The 15336-nt window shown below is 51.4% G+C and overlaps 5 protein-coding genes across 5 annotated transcripts; 1 reads left to right on the forward strand and 4 right to left on the reverse strand.

The window, feature by feature from the left end:
- Nucleotides 1–92: 92 nt before the first annotated feature.
- Nucleotides 93–3163, reverse strand: V8C40DRAFT_238852 (NOT2/NOT3/NOT5 family protein). Its single transcript, XM_083214539.1, has 8 exons — nucleotides 3009–3163; nucleotides 2525–2620; nucleotides 2247–2391; nucleotides 1442–1890; nucleotides 1034–1382; nucleotides 742–951; nucleotides 541–682; nucleotides 93–472 (listed from the first exon to the last, which is right to left on the reverse strand). Exons 1-8 carry the CDS (start codon nucleotides 3019–3021, stop codon nucleotides 404–406), a joined length of 1473 nt encoding a protein of 490 aa, XP_083075502.1. The 5' UTR covers nucleotides 3022–3163; the 3' UTR covers nucleotides 93–403.
- Nucleotides 3164–3310: 147 nt separating this feature from the next.
- V8C40DRAFT_173042 (CobW/HypB/UreG, nucleotide-binding domain-containing protein) lies at nucleotides 3311–5135 on the reverse strand. The gene is made up of 6 exons (XM_083211628.1): nucleotides 4852–5135; nucleotides 4713–4796; nucleotides 4629–4640; nucleotides 4467–4563; nucleotides 3916–4414; nucleotides 3311–3830 (listed from the first exon to the last, which is right to left on the reverse strand). The coding sequence occupies exons 1-6, from the start codon at nucleotides 4955–4957 to the stop codon at nucleotides 3507–3509; spliced, it is 1122 nt and encodes a 373-aa protein (XP_083075503.1). The 5' UTR covers nucleotides 4958–5135; the 3' UTR covers nucleotides 3311–3506.
- Nucleotides 5136–5297: 162 nt separating this feature from the next.
- V8C40DRAFT_173098 (Mob1/phocein) lies at nucleotides 5298–7152 on the forward strand. The gene is made up of 2 exons (XM_083211630.1): nucleotides 5298–5673; nucleotides 5764–7152. Exons 1-2 carry the CDS (start codon nucleotides 5458–5460, stop codon nucleotides 7069–7071), a joined length of 1524 nt encoding a protein of 507 aa, XP_083075504.1. The 5' UTR covers nucleotides 5298–5457; the 3' UTR covers nucleotides 7072–7152.
- A 631-nt stretch (nucleotides 7153–7783) lies between these two features.
- On the reverse strand, nucleotides 7784–10891 carry V8C40DRAFT_173074 (Zn(II)2Cys6 transcription factor). The gene is made up of 5 exons (XM_083211629.1): nucleotides 10092–10891; nucleotides 10006–10033; nucleotides 9199–9944; nucleotides 8326–9125; nucleotides 7784–8135 (listed from the first exon to the last, which is right to left on the reverse strand). The coding sequence occupies exons 1-5, from the start codon at nucleotides 10410–10412 to the stop codon at nucleotides 7925–7927; spliced, it is 2106 nt and encodes a 701-aa protein (XP_083075505.1). The 5' UTR covers nucleotides 10413–10891; the 3' UTR covers nucleotides 7784–7924.
- Nucleotides 10892–14340: 3449 nt separating this feature from the next.
- Nucleotides 14341–14691, reverse strand: V8C40DRAFT_238867 (uncharacterized protein). The gene has a single exon (XM_083214540.1). The coding sequence runs from the start codon at nucleotides 14599–14601 to the stop codon at nucleotides 14404–14406; it is 198 nt and encodes a 65-aa protein (XP_083075506.1). The 5' UTR covers nucleotides 14602–14691; the 3' UTR covers nucleotides 14341–14403.
- Nucleotides 14692–15336: the final 645 nt, after the last annotated feature.

The following is a 15336-nucleotide window of genomic DNA, read 5'->3' on the forward strand; positions in this document are numbered from 1 at the left end:
GAAAAGAAAAGTACGACAGAAGAGCGTCAACTCAACCGAGTCATAAGAAGCATCACATGAAATATTCACAAAAGATGCGGAAGCTCATAAGCCAGGTTAAACACATTGGCCGGCAGCACTCTCGTTCTGGCCGGCCATATCTCGTTTGATTCATAAATGCAACCCATGTTAACCATCGCAAGCTAAGAGTATCGGCGTGCCGTTGAAAACCGACTCTGCATTCCAGGACCGTCATGATACCGAACCCATTCCTTTAAAAGCAATAATAATTCCTCGATCCTTGTCCTTGTGGCTGAAACGCCAAAACGATGAAGCAGCTCGACCAAGCCTCCATGTCCCTAATCAGCAAGCAATCCTTCTCCGGGCTAAAGGGAGCATCCCCCAATTCATTCCCATCAGATTCTTATGACAGAACCGGCGGTGGCTGTCCTAGAGACGTATCCAAATCTCCGTAATGCAAAGTGAACTCGCGCTATGCAAAGGGTCAGTTTCTCAAGGACGTTGATGATGGAGAACACGAAACACCACTTGTCCACTTACGCGATCCTTACGCCAGGTGACCGTATCCCAGACGATATAGTATCCTCGCTCGTGATTCGGACTCAAGATCTGAGGAGTCATGTGCTCGTCCTTCGTTAGCCAGACCTGCAGCTTTTTATGCCATCGCCAGTTCCGAGAGTGGCTTGCAACACGTTAGTTGTATGTCCCAGATAAGAATTACAGGTTTGCCGTTCAACTCACAGTTCTACTGCGGCCATCTGCTGCTTGGCATCCAAAGGACAGCTATAAAAGATCCAAAACAACGTTTCCTCGTTGAAACTTTGTATCTTGGTGTCTATCGGCTGCACATTCGTCACGCTGTAGCAGTCAGGCAATCTAAATTTGCTCGTGTTCACCGTAGGCTTCGGAGGAGTATCATCCAGTAATGAGTACATTTGGGTTGAGATCAGCCTAGGGTCGCTATAATTAGTAAACGCCTCTCTTGCTCATGACCAGTCGCATGATGAAAAGTCATCTTCTGCTTGTTACTTACTCTGGGGAACTTAAATCGAGACCGATGGTGTTGGGATCCATTCCTATGATCATAGCATGGTAGTCGGGATAGTTGTTCATCAGCGTCCTAAGCCCTTTGATGCCCCATTTATCAACCGCAGACATGCCTGCCAAAGGGTCTACAATCTCTGCAGCCTGGCTATCTTTGCGCTCGGTTGGTCTTCCATTCGGATTTTCGCTTCCAATGACACCAAGAGATCCTCGTCCTTCAGCAGATGGCGAGGCCACTTCTGATGCTTTTCCTGAATCGTCTTCTCGAAACACGGTCGATTTCTGCTTGCCATCATGCTGCTGCTGTTGCGGTTGTTGCTGCTGCTGTCTACCAGGGCCTGCGATGTGTTAAATTGGCATTGGCCTGGATGATTAATGGGAGAAGAGGCAAGATTACCGTTTGGTGTGCCGATAGCAGGCGGTGATCGCACTTCGTTTGCTCGGTTTGTCGCTGTGAGAGCGTTCAGCAAGCCGTTCCCCCCGTTGTTTGGCATCGGCCCTGAAGGACCAGGGTTTTGCGGGTTAAAGCCCAGAGCTGACATCAAGTTGGCACCACGCTCTGAGCCTATCTCGCCGTTGGATGACCGATTTAACGGAGGGAAGTCGTCGACGCTGTTCGGCTGGACTTGCGTTGGCTGGGCTCCGAATCGAAAAGGACCCTGATTTGACTGCATTCGCGAGGACGGAGGTCCAAAGAGATCATCCTGTCCACCCTGTTGGGAAGGCCCCGGTGCAGGTTGATTCCGCTGGATTGGCCCGCTGATAGTTCTGGAGCCCGCCGTAGACCACATAGATCCTTGAGTCGTGCTGGGAAGCTGGGAATTGTTCGATAGAGACGGAAATTCCCTGTCAACAATGGTTAGTGCCTGTGACAAAAGAGAACGATTTTGAACATCCTGTTCAGTGTGCCCGAAAGGTACAGAATATTGCGACGATGGATTTGCTGGAGTCAAGCTTGAGCTTGAGGAGCCCTTGACAACGTCGGAGTATGCCAGACCAGGCATGGAGTGCGAAACGGGCCCCATGTTTGACGACTCCCCAGACTTGTTGACCAGCTTGTGTTTCTTCTGCGTATAGCGTATCATGATGGCACATGACAGTTGGGTAGGTCGTAGGGAGGATGTGTGGGGAGGAAAGAGTGAAAGGGGGAGGGAGAAATGGACAAAGAATCAACAGAGGTGAGGTGAATGGAAAGAACGTACGACAGGTCGAGCGGCGTTGCAGGTTGTGACCCGCTCAAGCTCTGCGCAAAGCTGACGTTGCCGCCCAGCTGGCGAGCTTGGTTTTGAAATGCCGCGCCTCCCATGGGTACAGCTGCGTTGAATGCCCAGCCTGAAGCATTGTTTGCTATATCAACGGCATCGAGCCAGCTGTCAGCACTTGGCCACCTAATCACCATAGAAACGAGAATATTCAAGCAAAACACCCGCTCTCTCCAAAACCAGCCCAACATATTACACAAGTAAAGTACCTAATTTACCATTTGGTAACCGAGTTGACACCGACCGGCCTTGCTGTGGTTGCTGCTGGTTTCCAAAGGCGCCTGGCATCCCCCGTAGGGACTGCGGCACCGCTCCTATCGAGAACATGAAGTCATTAGCTTCCAGTCCCAAAAGACCCATCCGTGGTCGTGATGTATAAACGGTTCGAGCTCGCTCCTCAAGACTCCCATCCAAACATGACCTCCCTAATCAGAGGCCATGCTCAGATGAGAGCCAGCCGTCGCATCCAACTTGGCCGTTTGTAGGTGGGGCATTGACAATGAGCACCGAGCCCATATCCGTCTCTCCCACTGTCGGACGGGAAGAGCTGTACGAAGCATCGTTCCCCCTCTTCTGGAGCATAAGGACCATGCTCTGTCAATGCCCCCATCCCAACTCGATCGGATGTCGCAGCGAATGTCGGCACGAGCTCTTAAGAAGTGGCTGAAGTCGTCGAAGGGGCCATCCGGAACTTGATCATACCTGGTCGATTCATGATTGGACGAGGCCGCGCAAAGGCACTGGTTCGAGGGTTCGAATATGGTGTCGCGAATATGTCTGTATTGCGTACCGAGGCTCAATTCGCTCGTTGCTGGTCGTCCCGACTGTCTATCGTCGCCTCGAATCTTTTTTATCTGGCGTCGTCCAAGAAGGCTGGGCTCTGGCGCGGAGCATGCTGGCCGGATTCAAGTGGGTCCGCGCCGAAATCTGCCTGGGCAGCCAATCAAACTTGGCCAAACCGAGTACGAGGCTGGCCGATGACAATTTCCCTTCCCTTGAAGAAAGTGATGGAATTCGATAATAGAATAGAGCACATTTATAAGAATCTACAACAACCCAGAACAAAGAACTCGGAGTAAAACGTTGAAAGCAGGCAGATTGGTATATAGAAAATTGAGTACGTCAAGGCAGTATGTGGACTTTCTTTGTGCTCAACCAAAAGCCAAGCTCTATTATAGGTCATCTTGAGTCGCCCCCGTATTAATTCAACACTTTTCTAAAATCCGATTCAAAGTCTACGCCTTTCACTCCCCTACCAATCAAGATGATTTTGCCTTCTGTTGAAGAAATTTCCGCGCCGTCAGGGGCGTCAATGAGCTCGAATATCTCCCTTACCCCCTGCAATAGCTTCACATCGCTGTTGATAAATGCGAGACGGCCTTTTGATCGGTGAATTTCAAATTCCACGGCACTTTCCCCATCCAGTAACTTGTGATCCCAGAGAACCGCTCGTAGCCATCGGTCGACGTCCTCTAGCTGCTCAGGGCGAAGAGGTGGGACGGGAATGGAAACAGTTGATATCGTCTGTGAAACTGGTCAGCTGCATGTCTATACTTACTTTACGCCAAGTGCTCTATCCTCCCATTTATTTTCTGGTGTCGGTACTCACGGGATCCAGATGGCTATGGCCTTTGCTCTTAGCCTCGGCCACGTTGAACTGATCGTATGCATGAAGGTCCAGAAGGAACCCTTCAAGCTGAGGAACGACGCTCTTTTCCGTCACATGTATCCTGGCGGCCCCGTTGATAGACTCAATGCGTTCCCTGACTATCTTCAGATCCTCCTCGCTTACCAAATCGGCTTTGTTCAGGACAATAACATCGGCGTGTGATATTTGCACGTGGGCGGTCGTCATCAAAGGGCCGTGATGGTCATGCTCGTTATGGTCCTCGATCTTGCCCTTGGGGTCGTCAAGGCTGTGTAGAATATTCTTTGCGTCCACTAGAGTCACCACTCCGTCGAGATAGATTGTGCTGCCAAGACCATCGTCGACCCAGAAGAGAGGTGCGATGTTGCCGGGATCTGCTAATCCAGTTGTTTCGAGCAGAATGTAGTCAAAAGCTCCCTTCTTTTCCATCAAGCTCTCAATCGCATTAACGCCGGTGTCTCTGGTTGGTGTTAGCATCTCAGACATGAGATCTCATAACGGAGTTGCATTACTTGACAGAACAGCATAGGCAGCCATTGCCAACTTCAAGCCATTCCTCTACTCTGTTGTCGCCTTGGCTGACTGTGAGAGATTTCTCAATGTCCACGGCTATTTAAACGGCTGACTGTTAGAAATCTCGCTGGAATATTAGAGTAAATTGAGTGGTTTCATACAATCACCGAATTCTTTTGGTTTTGGATAAGATTAGTACAGATACATATGGACAGAGGCAATAGGCACCGAGTAACATCACTCACCATTCATGATGACGGCAATCTTTTTTCCATGCTGAGCCGTAAGTATGTAATTCAATAATGTCGTCTTTCCGGCACCGAGGTATCCTGTTTCATCCCGTTAGTAGTGTCCTAACTTCTTCGTCTTTATCTGTGATCTCACCTGTAACAATGGTAATAGGCACTTTTATACTTGGTCCCTCTTCTGAGTCTTGGATCCCACCACCAACTTCGATCAAGTCTGGAGGGGCATCGTCATCGAAATTCATCTTATAAAGCCAAAGCAAAGGTAACAACGATCTAGGCGTGCTAAAACCAATCAATACCAGACAATTAAGCTACAGGGTACTGAATAAATGTCTAAAACGGGATATGAATAAGAAGCGTCTGGATATATCCAAGGTCAAGATTGATGAATGCAGCAGAATAGGCTCGGTTACATAAGGCACTAAATCCCAGTATGCACGATGATGGCACGCCATTCTGGATTCACGCTTGATCGCCCGCAGAAGCCGCGCCCCGCTAGGCCTCTCTATACCTGATTGAGCCAAGTCTACAGACATATGCGTCTACAAAGCTCAAGAGGGTGCTTATGCATCTAAGCCATATGCCATCCAGCTCTAGCCACACCCAATTGGCTGGATAGCTAGCCAGGCTGTCAACAGCATCGCGACTGGACGAGATCAGATCTCTCATTCTCTCTGTTCTGTCTTTTCTCTCTCCTTCTGCCCTTTTCCCAGACCAAAGAGTTGCGCTGCATTCTCAAATCATGTCTCTGGCGCCGAGCTCCCCTCGTCTGCCCAGCCCCCCGCCGCCAGCAGAAATCCAGATAGGGCCAAACTCCCCCTCGGGAGGTCCTGCGGCGACTCTGGCGACCACCGAGATGGAACAGTCGCATCTAGATGCCAGCTCCTCTCGGCGGATACACCCTGGGACAAAAGCTGCAGATATGGCGGCTGGTCCTCCATTGGTGCCACTGAGCGAGGTATGGTTGAACCCCCCTTCACCCTTCACAGGAGCTTTGAAATAGAACTTCAAGGGCTAACATGAAGACGAATTCTTGGCATGCGACCAGCTAGATTCACCATTCCAACTCCAAGAGCATCTCGCTGCTTTACACTATCACAGCACCGCCTCCGGCACGCAGCCACTAACTCGCGCCTCGGCCCTTCAGCTCGCTCAACCTCCCCCGGGTATCGACCGCACTCTCTGGCTCTACGAGCTTTGCCGCTTCCTCATCTCGCAGTGCAACTCTCTCATCGTTGGCTTCCTCTTCGACACGCCGCCATGCAGCGCCAGCACATGTCCCGAGATGCGCGCGTCGGAATGGCAGTTTCTATGCGCCGTGCACGAGCAACCTAAGAGCTGCTGTGCCATTGACTACTGCTGCCATACCCTCGACTGGGCCGCCAACGTGGTCTCGGACCAAAAGATCTTCCCCAGCCGCTTCGTCGTGGTCAACGATATTCATAGCAAGAATGTTGGCGTCAAGAGCTTGGTCAACGTCTTCCGTCGGCTGCACCGCATCTTTGCGCACGCCTGGTTCCAACATCGCAGCGTCTTCTGGGCCGTCGAAGGGCAGACTGGACTCTATGTCTTCTTCAAGACCGTGTGCGACCTGTATGACCTGCTACCGGCTGAGAATTACAAACTGCCCCCCGAAGCAGAAGGCCTCGAGGCGCCACCAGAGTTCGATATCATGGCCAACAGAGCTCCTCCGCCTCAGATCCTGAAGCCCCAGGCTTCCCAACCCAGCGGAGGAGAGCTCGAGGACGATGGCTCGCACGGGTCAGTCAACCGCACAAACACTCGCAGGCACATCAGGAGCAGCCCATCCACTGGAAGCTCTGTAACAACCGTCATGGAGGCGGAGGAAGAAGATGCCGATGGAGTTTCTCGCAGACTGAGAAACATGCACTTGGCAGGCCCCGACGTCTTGGAAGAGGAACCTGAAGTCGCCGAAGTCCCCGTCATCGTCGAGCAATCAGTAATCTCCGGTCCACCGCCTCCCCTCTTTGTACCGGTCTCTGACCCCGGGCAGGACGAAGCAGGCACCGTATCTGACTTGTCAGATGTTAGCCAACAAACAGGGGTATCGGAAAGCATTGTGGAGATTACAGATGATGACGTTACTAGCGTTATTGACACTTCTGATGCACATAATACCACTGAGCAGGAGGAAGAGACGACAGCCGCGGCAGCAGATGGTGACGCGCCCGATGCGAAGGAAACCTCAGATGCAACTGAGAACCCGTCCACAGCTGAGCAGGCCGCTGAACCCTCAGGAGAGGAACCAGCAGCACAAGATCAACAGCCCACTGCAGAAGAGACGACGCCTGCAGCGGACGTGGGAAAAGAAGGGGCCCAAGGTGATGAAAAGTAGACCTCTTCCACTGTTTCTCTTCTTTTGGATCAAGGATGGGGTTTAATGTCTAGGCCTGGATAGCCAGCCATCTTGATTTCTACGGTGAACTTTGTAATAAATGTTGTCATGGGGGAGAGGGAAGTGCATTTGTATAGCGTCGAATCATGAAAATCGCACGATTACGGGGGCAGTGCGCACAAAAGAATGCGCCTGACCAGCAATAATACATATATATATACACACATCCATAAAAGAAGAAGGAAAAAAGAAAAGAAATGTATTATACGTATATGAAAAGGACACCAGATTGCGTTTAAGCGTACATATGTCCATATGAAAGATATTCCCAACCGCTCTTCGCTATAGCACCTAGTAACACACTTCTCAAAAGCAATGCCGCAATAAATCTCTCGCCATGTGCTGTTTGTCCAGAGGAACTCCCGTCCCATTTCCCATCCTGGGACGGGCCAGTTGATATCAGGTTGAGAAATTTCAAATCCCGCCCTCGTTGTCCAACGCGCCGTCCTTAAGTGCCTCGGAGACCTTGACTCCGGTATGGTTTCCACTGCCGGAAACTTGAAATCGAACATCTAAATCCTCGGCCGTGATACATGCATGCTTGTCTACATGCTAAACCCTAGAAAATTTGAATGATACAGCCCCCTCCAAATATCAACAGGCCTCAAGTCCCATATATCGGCATCGGTAGTTTTGAGAACAGGGGCATGACTCGTTCACTTGATTTTTTTCGACGCCCAAATATTTCGTATCGAACAATTATCGACAAATTTCAATAGCTAAACGGTTGAAGCCATGTTGCCAAGTCTATAAAGATTCTTAATTCTTTTTGGTATTGATTCATCGTCGGCCGTTAAAGGATCAGTTTATCAAAGAGGTGCTTAACCTCACGGAGGTTGACTTGTTGTGTATTCATCGCTCTAGCGTTTCGCTCGTCCGCAAAGCTTCTTACGCTTTTGAGAATCGGCGTAAACCCTTCATCATTAGGCAGCCACCACTGGGCACATGAAGGGTCTCCAAAGATTTCTGCCATCTTTTCGCGGCGAGTCGCAGGGTTGATATGCCTATGTAATCCATGATGTTAGAACGACATTGATGGTAAAACAGTTCAACTTCTTCTCTATATGAAAACACAAAAACAGGGGGTGAGGAACATATCCATGCCACTAACTGGTCATGAGGATGGAAGAAAAGGGGGAATGGGATGAAAGAGTAAGAGATGTATAGAAGGGCTGATGGATCGAATAAACTTACCCCTGGGTTTCCAGAAGTGCGAATTTTCGTCTCACCCACATGTTATTGCTCGGCTGGTGCGGCAAGAAGAGGCCCGCAATCGCAAGACATGGCTGCATCGCGATTAATGTCCCCGGTGGCAAATCTGGCCAATACTCCAAGCACTCGAAGAGTTCGCAAACCGTAAACGCATGCCCTCCTAATTCAGTGAACAGCTGTTCTGGAGAGATATTTGGTGACTGAGTTTTATGCATAATAACAATGCTATGCCATTCCATCATGATGACGGTATTGTTGAATAGGGGGTGATCGTAGAGTAAGCCCGGACGATATGGGTTGACAATATCGTCGGGGCTCAAGGGGCGTTGCCAGTTAAAATCGGTAATGAGATGTTTTTGGTCGCATAGCATCGGATCCCAGCTTGCCTTCCATTCTTCAAGCTGTGCAGTCAGAAAATTGTGCTCATTGGCGTAATCCGTCGGTGCGATTTGTTTTCGGCTTCCACGAGCATACAAGGTCGACATGTCGTAAGAGATGAGGCGTAAGCGAGCGGATCGGTCTTCAATCTTCCAGCGCAGTTCCGCGGGATTTGACGCCATCTGAGTTTGGTAATACGCAATCATGGTGGTGAACCACTCACGGGGTATCTCGGTAGGAAACCTACCCATCAGCGCAACAATATTATCAAATCGAGCATACCAGCTGAGACACATTCGACCTATCGAGGTTTGCATCGCCGTCTCCGGAGTGTAGATATGGGTGAGAATTTCAAATGCAGCCTTCTGGTGACCCATGAGATTGACCCAATCCCCCAGATACTCCTATAATGAAGAACAAAACGGTCAACTGCCTGGTTCAAAAACCTGTTTTACCCAGCCCAATCCAAAAGCTTACCTCAATTGTAGCGAGCTGCAATATTGTCAGCAGTACATGGACACTGTGCGTCTCTTTTCTTTTCAAAAGACTCAGCAACTGAGTCACGCTTTTGTTATAGTACTGCAGGAAGTCTTGCAGTTGTCCATTTGGATTTTGTAAAGTAACGTGATACGCAGCAAACCCAACTAATGCATTGAGCAGCGGCTCACATTGTATCGCAACACTTGGTAGCTCGGAATGGAAAAAGTCGTCTTCGTCGACCGCCAGGCCATAGTGGTAGTTTGTCATATTGTCCCTGTAATATCGGAGATAACTCCGAAAATCTTGGGGTAGATGCATCCGGTCCATGCCTCCGCTCACTGGCAAAGTCGTTTCCGTCCCCTGGTAACCAGCCGGTGTCCAGCTTCCCGTCGTCACATTGGAAGTTGAGGGTGAAACGCTCTTATTGCCTTCCTGCGATGGTGTTTCGGAGGTTTGGCGAGCGCTCGTAAGGGTCATATTAGGCGAGGCCACACTTGCTCTCCGGGGTTGTGAAATGACAGACATCGATTCTCGCCGGGGGGGTCCATCGGGTTCGTCATCATCGGGAATGGTTCCGAGTCTTGCTTCCTGCTCTGTATCGTCTTCTTCCCCCTCGTTAGAAGATGTGGGACTTATGTACTGAGCGGATGAGCCGTCTTTAGATTTGGCTGTAGGCTGGCCCGAATTACCTTTGGATCCTGGTGGTTCAGGATAAATACAGTCTCGGCTGCCTTTCCTGCATCCTGCTACCTATTAGCTTGAACAAGTAGACAAAGTTTTCCGCATTACGGGTTAAAGGCTTACGGTCACAGATTGGCCGCGTCTCGTCACACTGTATCGTGTCAGTCACATTATTGAAATTAACTGTGCAGAGCTTGCACTTTGCCCACCTTGACTCGGCGGCTGCGGCACGTATAACAGCCAGAGCGTGTCCTACGATGCTTCACTTGATCTAGATTCCCGCCCTGGCTTGCAGCTGAACGCCGCCGGCTCTTGCTGGCCTTCGGGGCATTGATTATAGTAGGCTCCGGATACCCGGCGAAATATCCCATGTTTCCCATATTGGAGGGATATGGAGAGTGCATTGGAGGGGTCGACATTGGCAACGGAACTCCGGGCCCGAGGACCTGGTTTATCTCGTCGGGGCTGGTAGGCAGATAGCCTTCCGCCCCCGACATTGTAGAAAGAAATTGGCGGTAGTAATCACCCATGCTGGCAATTATGTAGGGAAATCGAGGTGTCCAAGAGTGTCCAGAGGGTATTCCGATAAGAGTTTGCTGAAGATGATTGAAAGTTTTCTGGCTTTTCGCATGCTCAGCGAAGAAGTTAAGGGATGTAGCAGTCGGGGTCGTCGCATCGAAAGTCAAGCAGCACTAAAGTTATGATGGGATTGATTGCTGTTGACCTAATTTCGCCTTTGGTATATCATTGGGCAAATGGGAGAGGGAGAAAGAGAGGTGGCCGTTGAGTTGCTAGGTAACTAGCAGAGAGGTATCGCTTATTAGATGTTGTCGTGATTCACCGATCTTCTTCGGGGGAGCAACTTCAAGCTGGTAAAACACATCCGGAGGTCTTGATGATGGAACTTGAAAGAAAGTCTGAAATCGAAGATTGCGAAGCCCGATGGAGTCGGTCCAAGGAGAGGGGGAAACCGCGCAGGGAATAGGTGAAGAATCAACAAAGGCGAGACACGAAATGACCCCGTTGTATGGCTATGACTTCAACACGAGTCTGGATGACGCTTGCTAATGGAAGCCAAGGCCAAGCAGAGTATGGCGGTGGTGATAGTAGTACGTGAATCCAACCCTAAAGGTTGGTTGATGATAGTTGTTTGCTTGTTGCTCAGGAGGGGATGAGACGAACGCCGAACCGGAATAGTCGCAATGAGGAGTCTGTGGGTATAGCGGCCATGGGGGTATGCAAAGCTTCTCGGCCTCGAACTGGCTGCTTGTCACTGCGTCTCGCCAGATCTGTTTCTGGCCGCGGCAGTTAGGCAACCTACAAGTATGCAGTGACGACTGGAAGGCAGCAAGAGCAGTAGCCGGCACAGTGTGAACGGCCCACGCTGCGGGGAGCTGCCTGTCCAGTCTAGACGCGCAAGTCCTGCTTGGGGACAGATGATGGGTGGCAGCAGCGTGAAGAGTAAGGTATCATATGCTTTAGTACGTAGATGGTAAAGTGCTGCGAGTGTAGCTGCAGCTCGGATAGGCCTCAGGTAGAGCAAGTAGGTAGTGAGAATGGAGAGACCTTGGGAACCAGCCAGCGTTGCGGACGAGAAATCGCGTTTGGTGTGAAGACTCCAGAAGAGGCTACCGTAATGATATTTCCTGGGCCATGGAGGCAGACTTATGGAGATGCTGGTATGCGGATCTTGTGGTTAATGGGACAATGGTTTGCAGGCTAACCCCTTTTTCTTCTTCTCTGTCCCTCTCAAGGCAAGACGATCCGATAATGACAAGACACGCAAAAGGCAGTCAAGCCGGAGAATTTGGATTGAACAAGATTAGATCTTTGAGAGAGGATCAACCAGACGAATCACCTGCATCAATGCTCGGTCGATACTAGTATTTGAGCGTGTGGCTTCCGAAAGGGAATCAATGCCTGGTCCACAGCGGAGACGGCTGGTGGGAACTGGCCCAGCGCATTCCCACAGGGCACTCCGTCGTTGATGGAGAATCCCGCAAGGGGAGGGAAAATTGGGAACTGAGCAAGGAGAAGATGAAGCTCTAGTAACGGAGGAAAGGCGCGGGGCAGAAGAAGACGGTTAGAGGGCCCCCCTGGGCGGCAATACACATGGGTCCTGCCGGGCGTTTGGCTCCAGCTGGGACGCGAATCTATCGATGAGCACCCTCCATCAAGGTGATTCGACAGTGAACACGCCTAGGAAAAGAGAAATCCTGCCAGGTTCGCAGCTGGGACAGGCGGGTGCTCAGCGCAGTAATGATCGAGGATGGTGGTGGTGGTGGTGGGAGTGGTAGTGGCTGCGGGCTGGATCTGAAAGTGATAAGTTATGGGGTGACATTGAAGCAGCAGCCACCGCCGCGGCATTCTAGATCCAGGCCTGGTGTATCTTTTTTTTTTCGGCCGTCGACTTAAGCATATGCCTGTACAAGACTCGGGCAAGCTCAGATCAATCTAGGAGCCTCTTATTACAGTGCAAGGTAGTAAATGGTCGTTGCTTTGCTAGTGACAAGCGTGCCACGGCGGTACTTGATAGAGAAGACAGGCATTGTGCTCCGTACTCCCATTTCTCTGGTACGAGCACAGCTCCTCAGGCCTGTAAAGTGACCAGAGCAAGGGAAGGCATTCAAAATGATGCTAGTGGTGCCACTCGTCGAGGCATTATGGACGACGAATAACGCTTCCGGGGGTGTGGCAGCAGGCACCAAGGACCCAGCGAACAAAGCCAAGGCTGCACATTGCCCTCCCCCTACCCCTCGTAAACTGCAGAATCAGAATCGAGCCTCTAAAAAGGGCCTCCACAAGGTCTGAGCAGCCGGGTGGCGGCGACCAGCCTAGCAAAATGACGGGGAGCAGAGGCCAGGGTTGCTGCAACGGGTTTGGGCACCCCACGCCAACCTCCGGCCTCCTCTTCCTATGTACTACTAGTCGTACTAGTAGTAGCTCTTTCAGGAGATGGAGGCTCCTCTGATCCTCTAGGAGAGCAAAGAAGGCAAGAGTAATTGTACCTGTACTCCCGTACTAGTATATTCATCGGCGTACCTATACTGTGCGCCTCCATTGCGTGTGCGGCATCCTTCATGGGGGGAGGCAAGAATTGCTGAATCGCAGCAGACTGACAGACACTGACACAGGAGTCGATTCATGTACTCCGTAGAACATACCCATGCCATGGTGGCTTTGGGAATCCTGAGCACCGCCTTTGGCCCAGTTGAGCGGACAAGCAGTGCTCCATATACTGGTCGGTACGTCGCATCCTGTACATATTTGGGGTGGTGGAGAGGCTCATGGGCCTAGGGGCCTAGGAACGGCATGGCTTGGCTTGGGAGGAGAAGAATGCAGCAACACGGTGGTTTGATCAACAATCCCAAGTCCTTCACACAGCTCCGTGCTGCCAATGACCGGAACAGGATATTTTCTCTCTTTTCTTCCCTCGTGAATCTTTTCTTTTCTTATCCTCTTGCCTCCCCGGGTTGCAAATTGTTGGGTCAAGCGAGTCTGGCCGACCGGACACTCTCCGTTGCTCCCGTCCTCGTCCCCTTGCAAATGAGTCGGCGATAACAACGGTACAGAATACCGGTACCAGTACTTGGTGCCGCACATGCCAATCCCAGGCCCAGCAGCAGCTGTATAGGAGAAGCTATTGGGCGATCGCGATCCATCTGGACAGGTACATACATGCCCATGCATGGAGCTGCAGAGCTTTGGACGGCGAGCCGTGTCGACAACATGCAGCCAGCCTCGGAGCACAGTAGCTGTCGGGGCTTGGACCGGACTCGTAGCGTGGGGTTAATGATATAGTCTCCGGCCCGACCATGTGCTCCGTACGGTGCGAAAGTCTCTTTGAAGGAGACGGTTCAGGAGCTTCACTTTTGCGGTTGATGCCACGATGGCGTTCAAACGGCGACCTGACGATAGGTAAAAAAAGTTAGCACGGCTACAGGCGCAGGTACAGCACGGGTACAGGTACGCACGATGGAGTGCCGCCAGCCACCAGGGATGGAGTCACTCCTACCTGTGCGAGTGCTAGCCCGGAGTTGGAGCTGCTAGCACGAAGCTTGACGATTCCGCGTTTCGCGGCCTGAGCATGGGGCGCTCGGCACTAACTTCTGCACGAGCAGGAGCTACCTGGCCCTACTCACCTTTGCCTGCCCTACAGAGCAACCTTCCAAGCAGCTTTTGTTACTAATTGTACTAGCAGATACTGTACCTTGTAGGCCGTACCTACCAGCCGCCGCTTTCTTAGGCTCCTTCTTTTGCTCAAGACGCCATTGGGCTGCATCCTTCCTTCTCGCTGCACTGCATCGTACTCGTACTTGCCTGTCTGGTTAGTGTATGAATTCCAATGTGCTGTCCCGGCTTATGTAATACGGGCTGACGGGCCAGTCGCATTTTGCCGGCCGGGGAGCAGGCAATAGATTCCTCCTGCATCAATCAGTTGCTCTTCCTCCACCATCACCACCACCCATCTTTGGTTTTCAACGCAGAACTACGGCCGTCACCTTGCCATTCATCCCTCAATCACAGCCCCGGCCCAGCCAAGCCCAGCATCCCAGATTGACATTTGCCTTCCACGGTGAGAAAGGGAAGAGCGTGTGGACCCTTGCTGGCAACAGGGTCCGGCGCCACCCAATTTGCAGCACACCACCAAGAGACGGTGCACAGACCACGAATATCCCAGAAGAAGCCTCGCACAGATGAGCTTGCAGCGAGAGGCATGAATCGCCAGGCCCGTGATGCAGCTAAGTGTGCATTGTCAACATATCGAGCTAGGCGTGCGTGTGGGCTGGAGGCTGCGCGCTTGGTTGGGCTTTTCCCCGGCTTGTTTGCAGGGGGTCGGCGTCAACCTGATCCGCAACGACCCAATTCTCCAACGCTTTTTCGCCGATGCTTGATGCCATTGACTGCAACTTACTGTACGAGGACAGCCGCGACCATCGGGCACTGCCTGTACCGTACAAGGCCGCCGCGCTCTCTACTAGGTACTGTACCATTGGCACTTTGTGTGACATGATGGCTTGTACTCGTACGTGTACCTCTCTCTTGGACCACGATATATCGGCAGCGCGGGAGCGGCACGACAGAGGCATGGGTATGGCGGTTTACACTGGCGCGAGAGCCAAGATTCAAGCCCTAGCATAATTCTCCATCTGGCATACACGTTCACTCTTATTTAAATAATGCTCCGTAATGCACAGCTACACAGACGCCTGGATCCATCCAGTCATTACGAGTACAAGCGCGCTTGGTCACCTCTTGGGAGCGCAATTCGAGTCACAAATCCAGCGCTGCCGCCTCATGCTCAGATGCTATCCATAGTTCGTACGGGACCCGGAATTCTTCAAGGGAACGGCTGTCGGTCCAGCACGCCAGTGCCAAGCACAACTATTTCTCGAGTGCATCGGATGCCAATGTAGGGCCACCTTTGTCCTAGCCAATCAAAACATTCGCTTT

Source organism: Trichoderma camerunense (assembly GCF_050948025.1).
Source record: "Trichoderma camerunense strain CBS 138272 chromosome Unknown V8C40scaffold_5, whole genome shotgun sequence".
Lineage (NCBI taxonomy): Eukaryota > Fungi > Ascomycota > Sordariomycetes > Hypocreales > Hypocreaceae > Trichoderma > Trichoderma camerunense.

Bases quoted from the DNA above. Each gene is read 5' to 3' on its own strand.
- V8C40DRAFT_238852 (XM_083214539.1), bottom strand. The intron at 952-1,033 runs GTAAGTAACAAG...TAGCGACCCTAG, and splicing joins CTCGATTTAAGTTCCCCAGA to GCTGATCTCAACCCAAATGT. The intron at 683-741 runs GTGAGTTGAACG...ACGTGTTGCAAG, and splicing joins CAGATGGCCGCAGTAGAACT to CCACTCTCGGAACTGGCGAT.
- V8C40DRAFT_173042 (XM_083211628.1), bottom strand. From the start codon at position 4,957: ATGAATTTCGATGACGATGCCCCTCCAGACTTGATCGAAGTTGGTGGT. The intron at 4,415-4,466 runs GTAATGCAACTC...AACACCAACCAG, and splicing joins TGCCTATGCTGTTCTGTCAA to AGACACCGGCGTTAATGCGA. The intron at 3,831-3,915 runs GTGAGTACCGAC...CCAGTTTCACAG, and splicing joins GCCATAGCCATCTGGATCCC to ACGATATCAACTGTTTCCAT.
- V8C40DRAFT_173098 (XM_083211630.1), top strand. From the start codon at position 5,458: ATGTCTCTGGCGCCGAGCTCCCCTCGTCTGCCCAGCCCCCCGCCGCCA. The intron at 5,674-5,763 runs GTATGGTTGAAC...GCATGCGACCAG, and splicing joins CATTGGTGCCACTGAGCGAG to CTAGATTCACCATTCCAACT.
- V8C40DRAFT_173074 (XM_083211629.1), bottom strand. From the start codon at position 10,412: ATGGGTGATTACTACCGCCAATTTCTTTCTACAATGTCGGGGGCGGAA. The intron at 10,034-10,091 runs GTGGGCAAAGTG...GACACGATACAG, and splicing joins GCCGCAGCCGCCGAGTCAAG to TGTGACGAGACGCGGCCAAT. The intron at 9,945-10,005 runs GTAAGCCTTTAA...AATAGGTAGCAG, and splicing joins GACGCGGCCAATCTGTGACC to GATGCAGGAAAGGCAGCCGA.
- V8C40DRAFT_238867 (XM_083214540.1), bottom strand. From the start codon at position 14,601: ATGCCTCTCGCTGCAAGCTCATCTGTGCGAGGCTTCTTCTGGGATATT.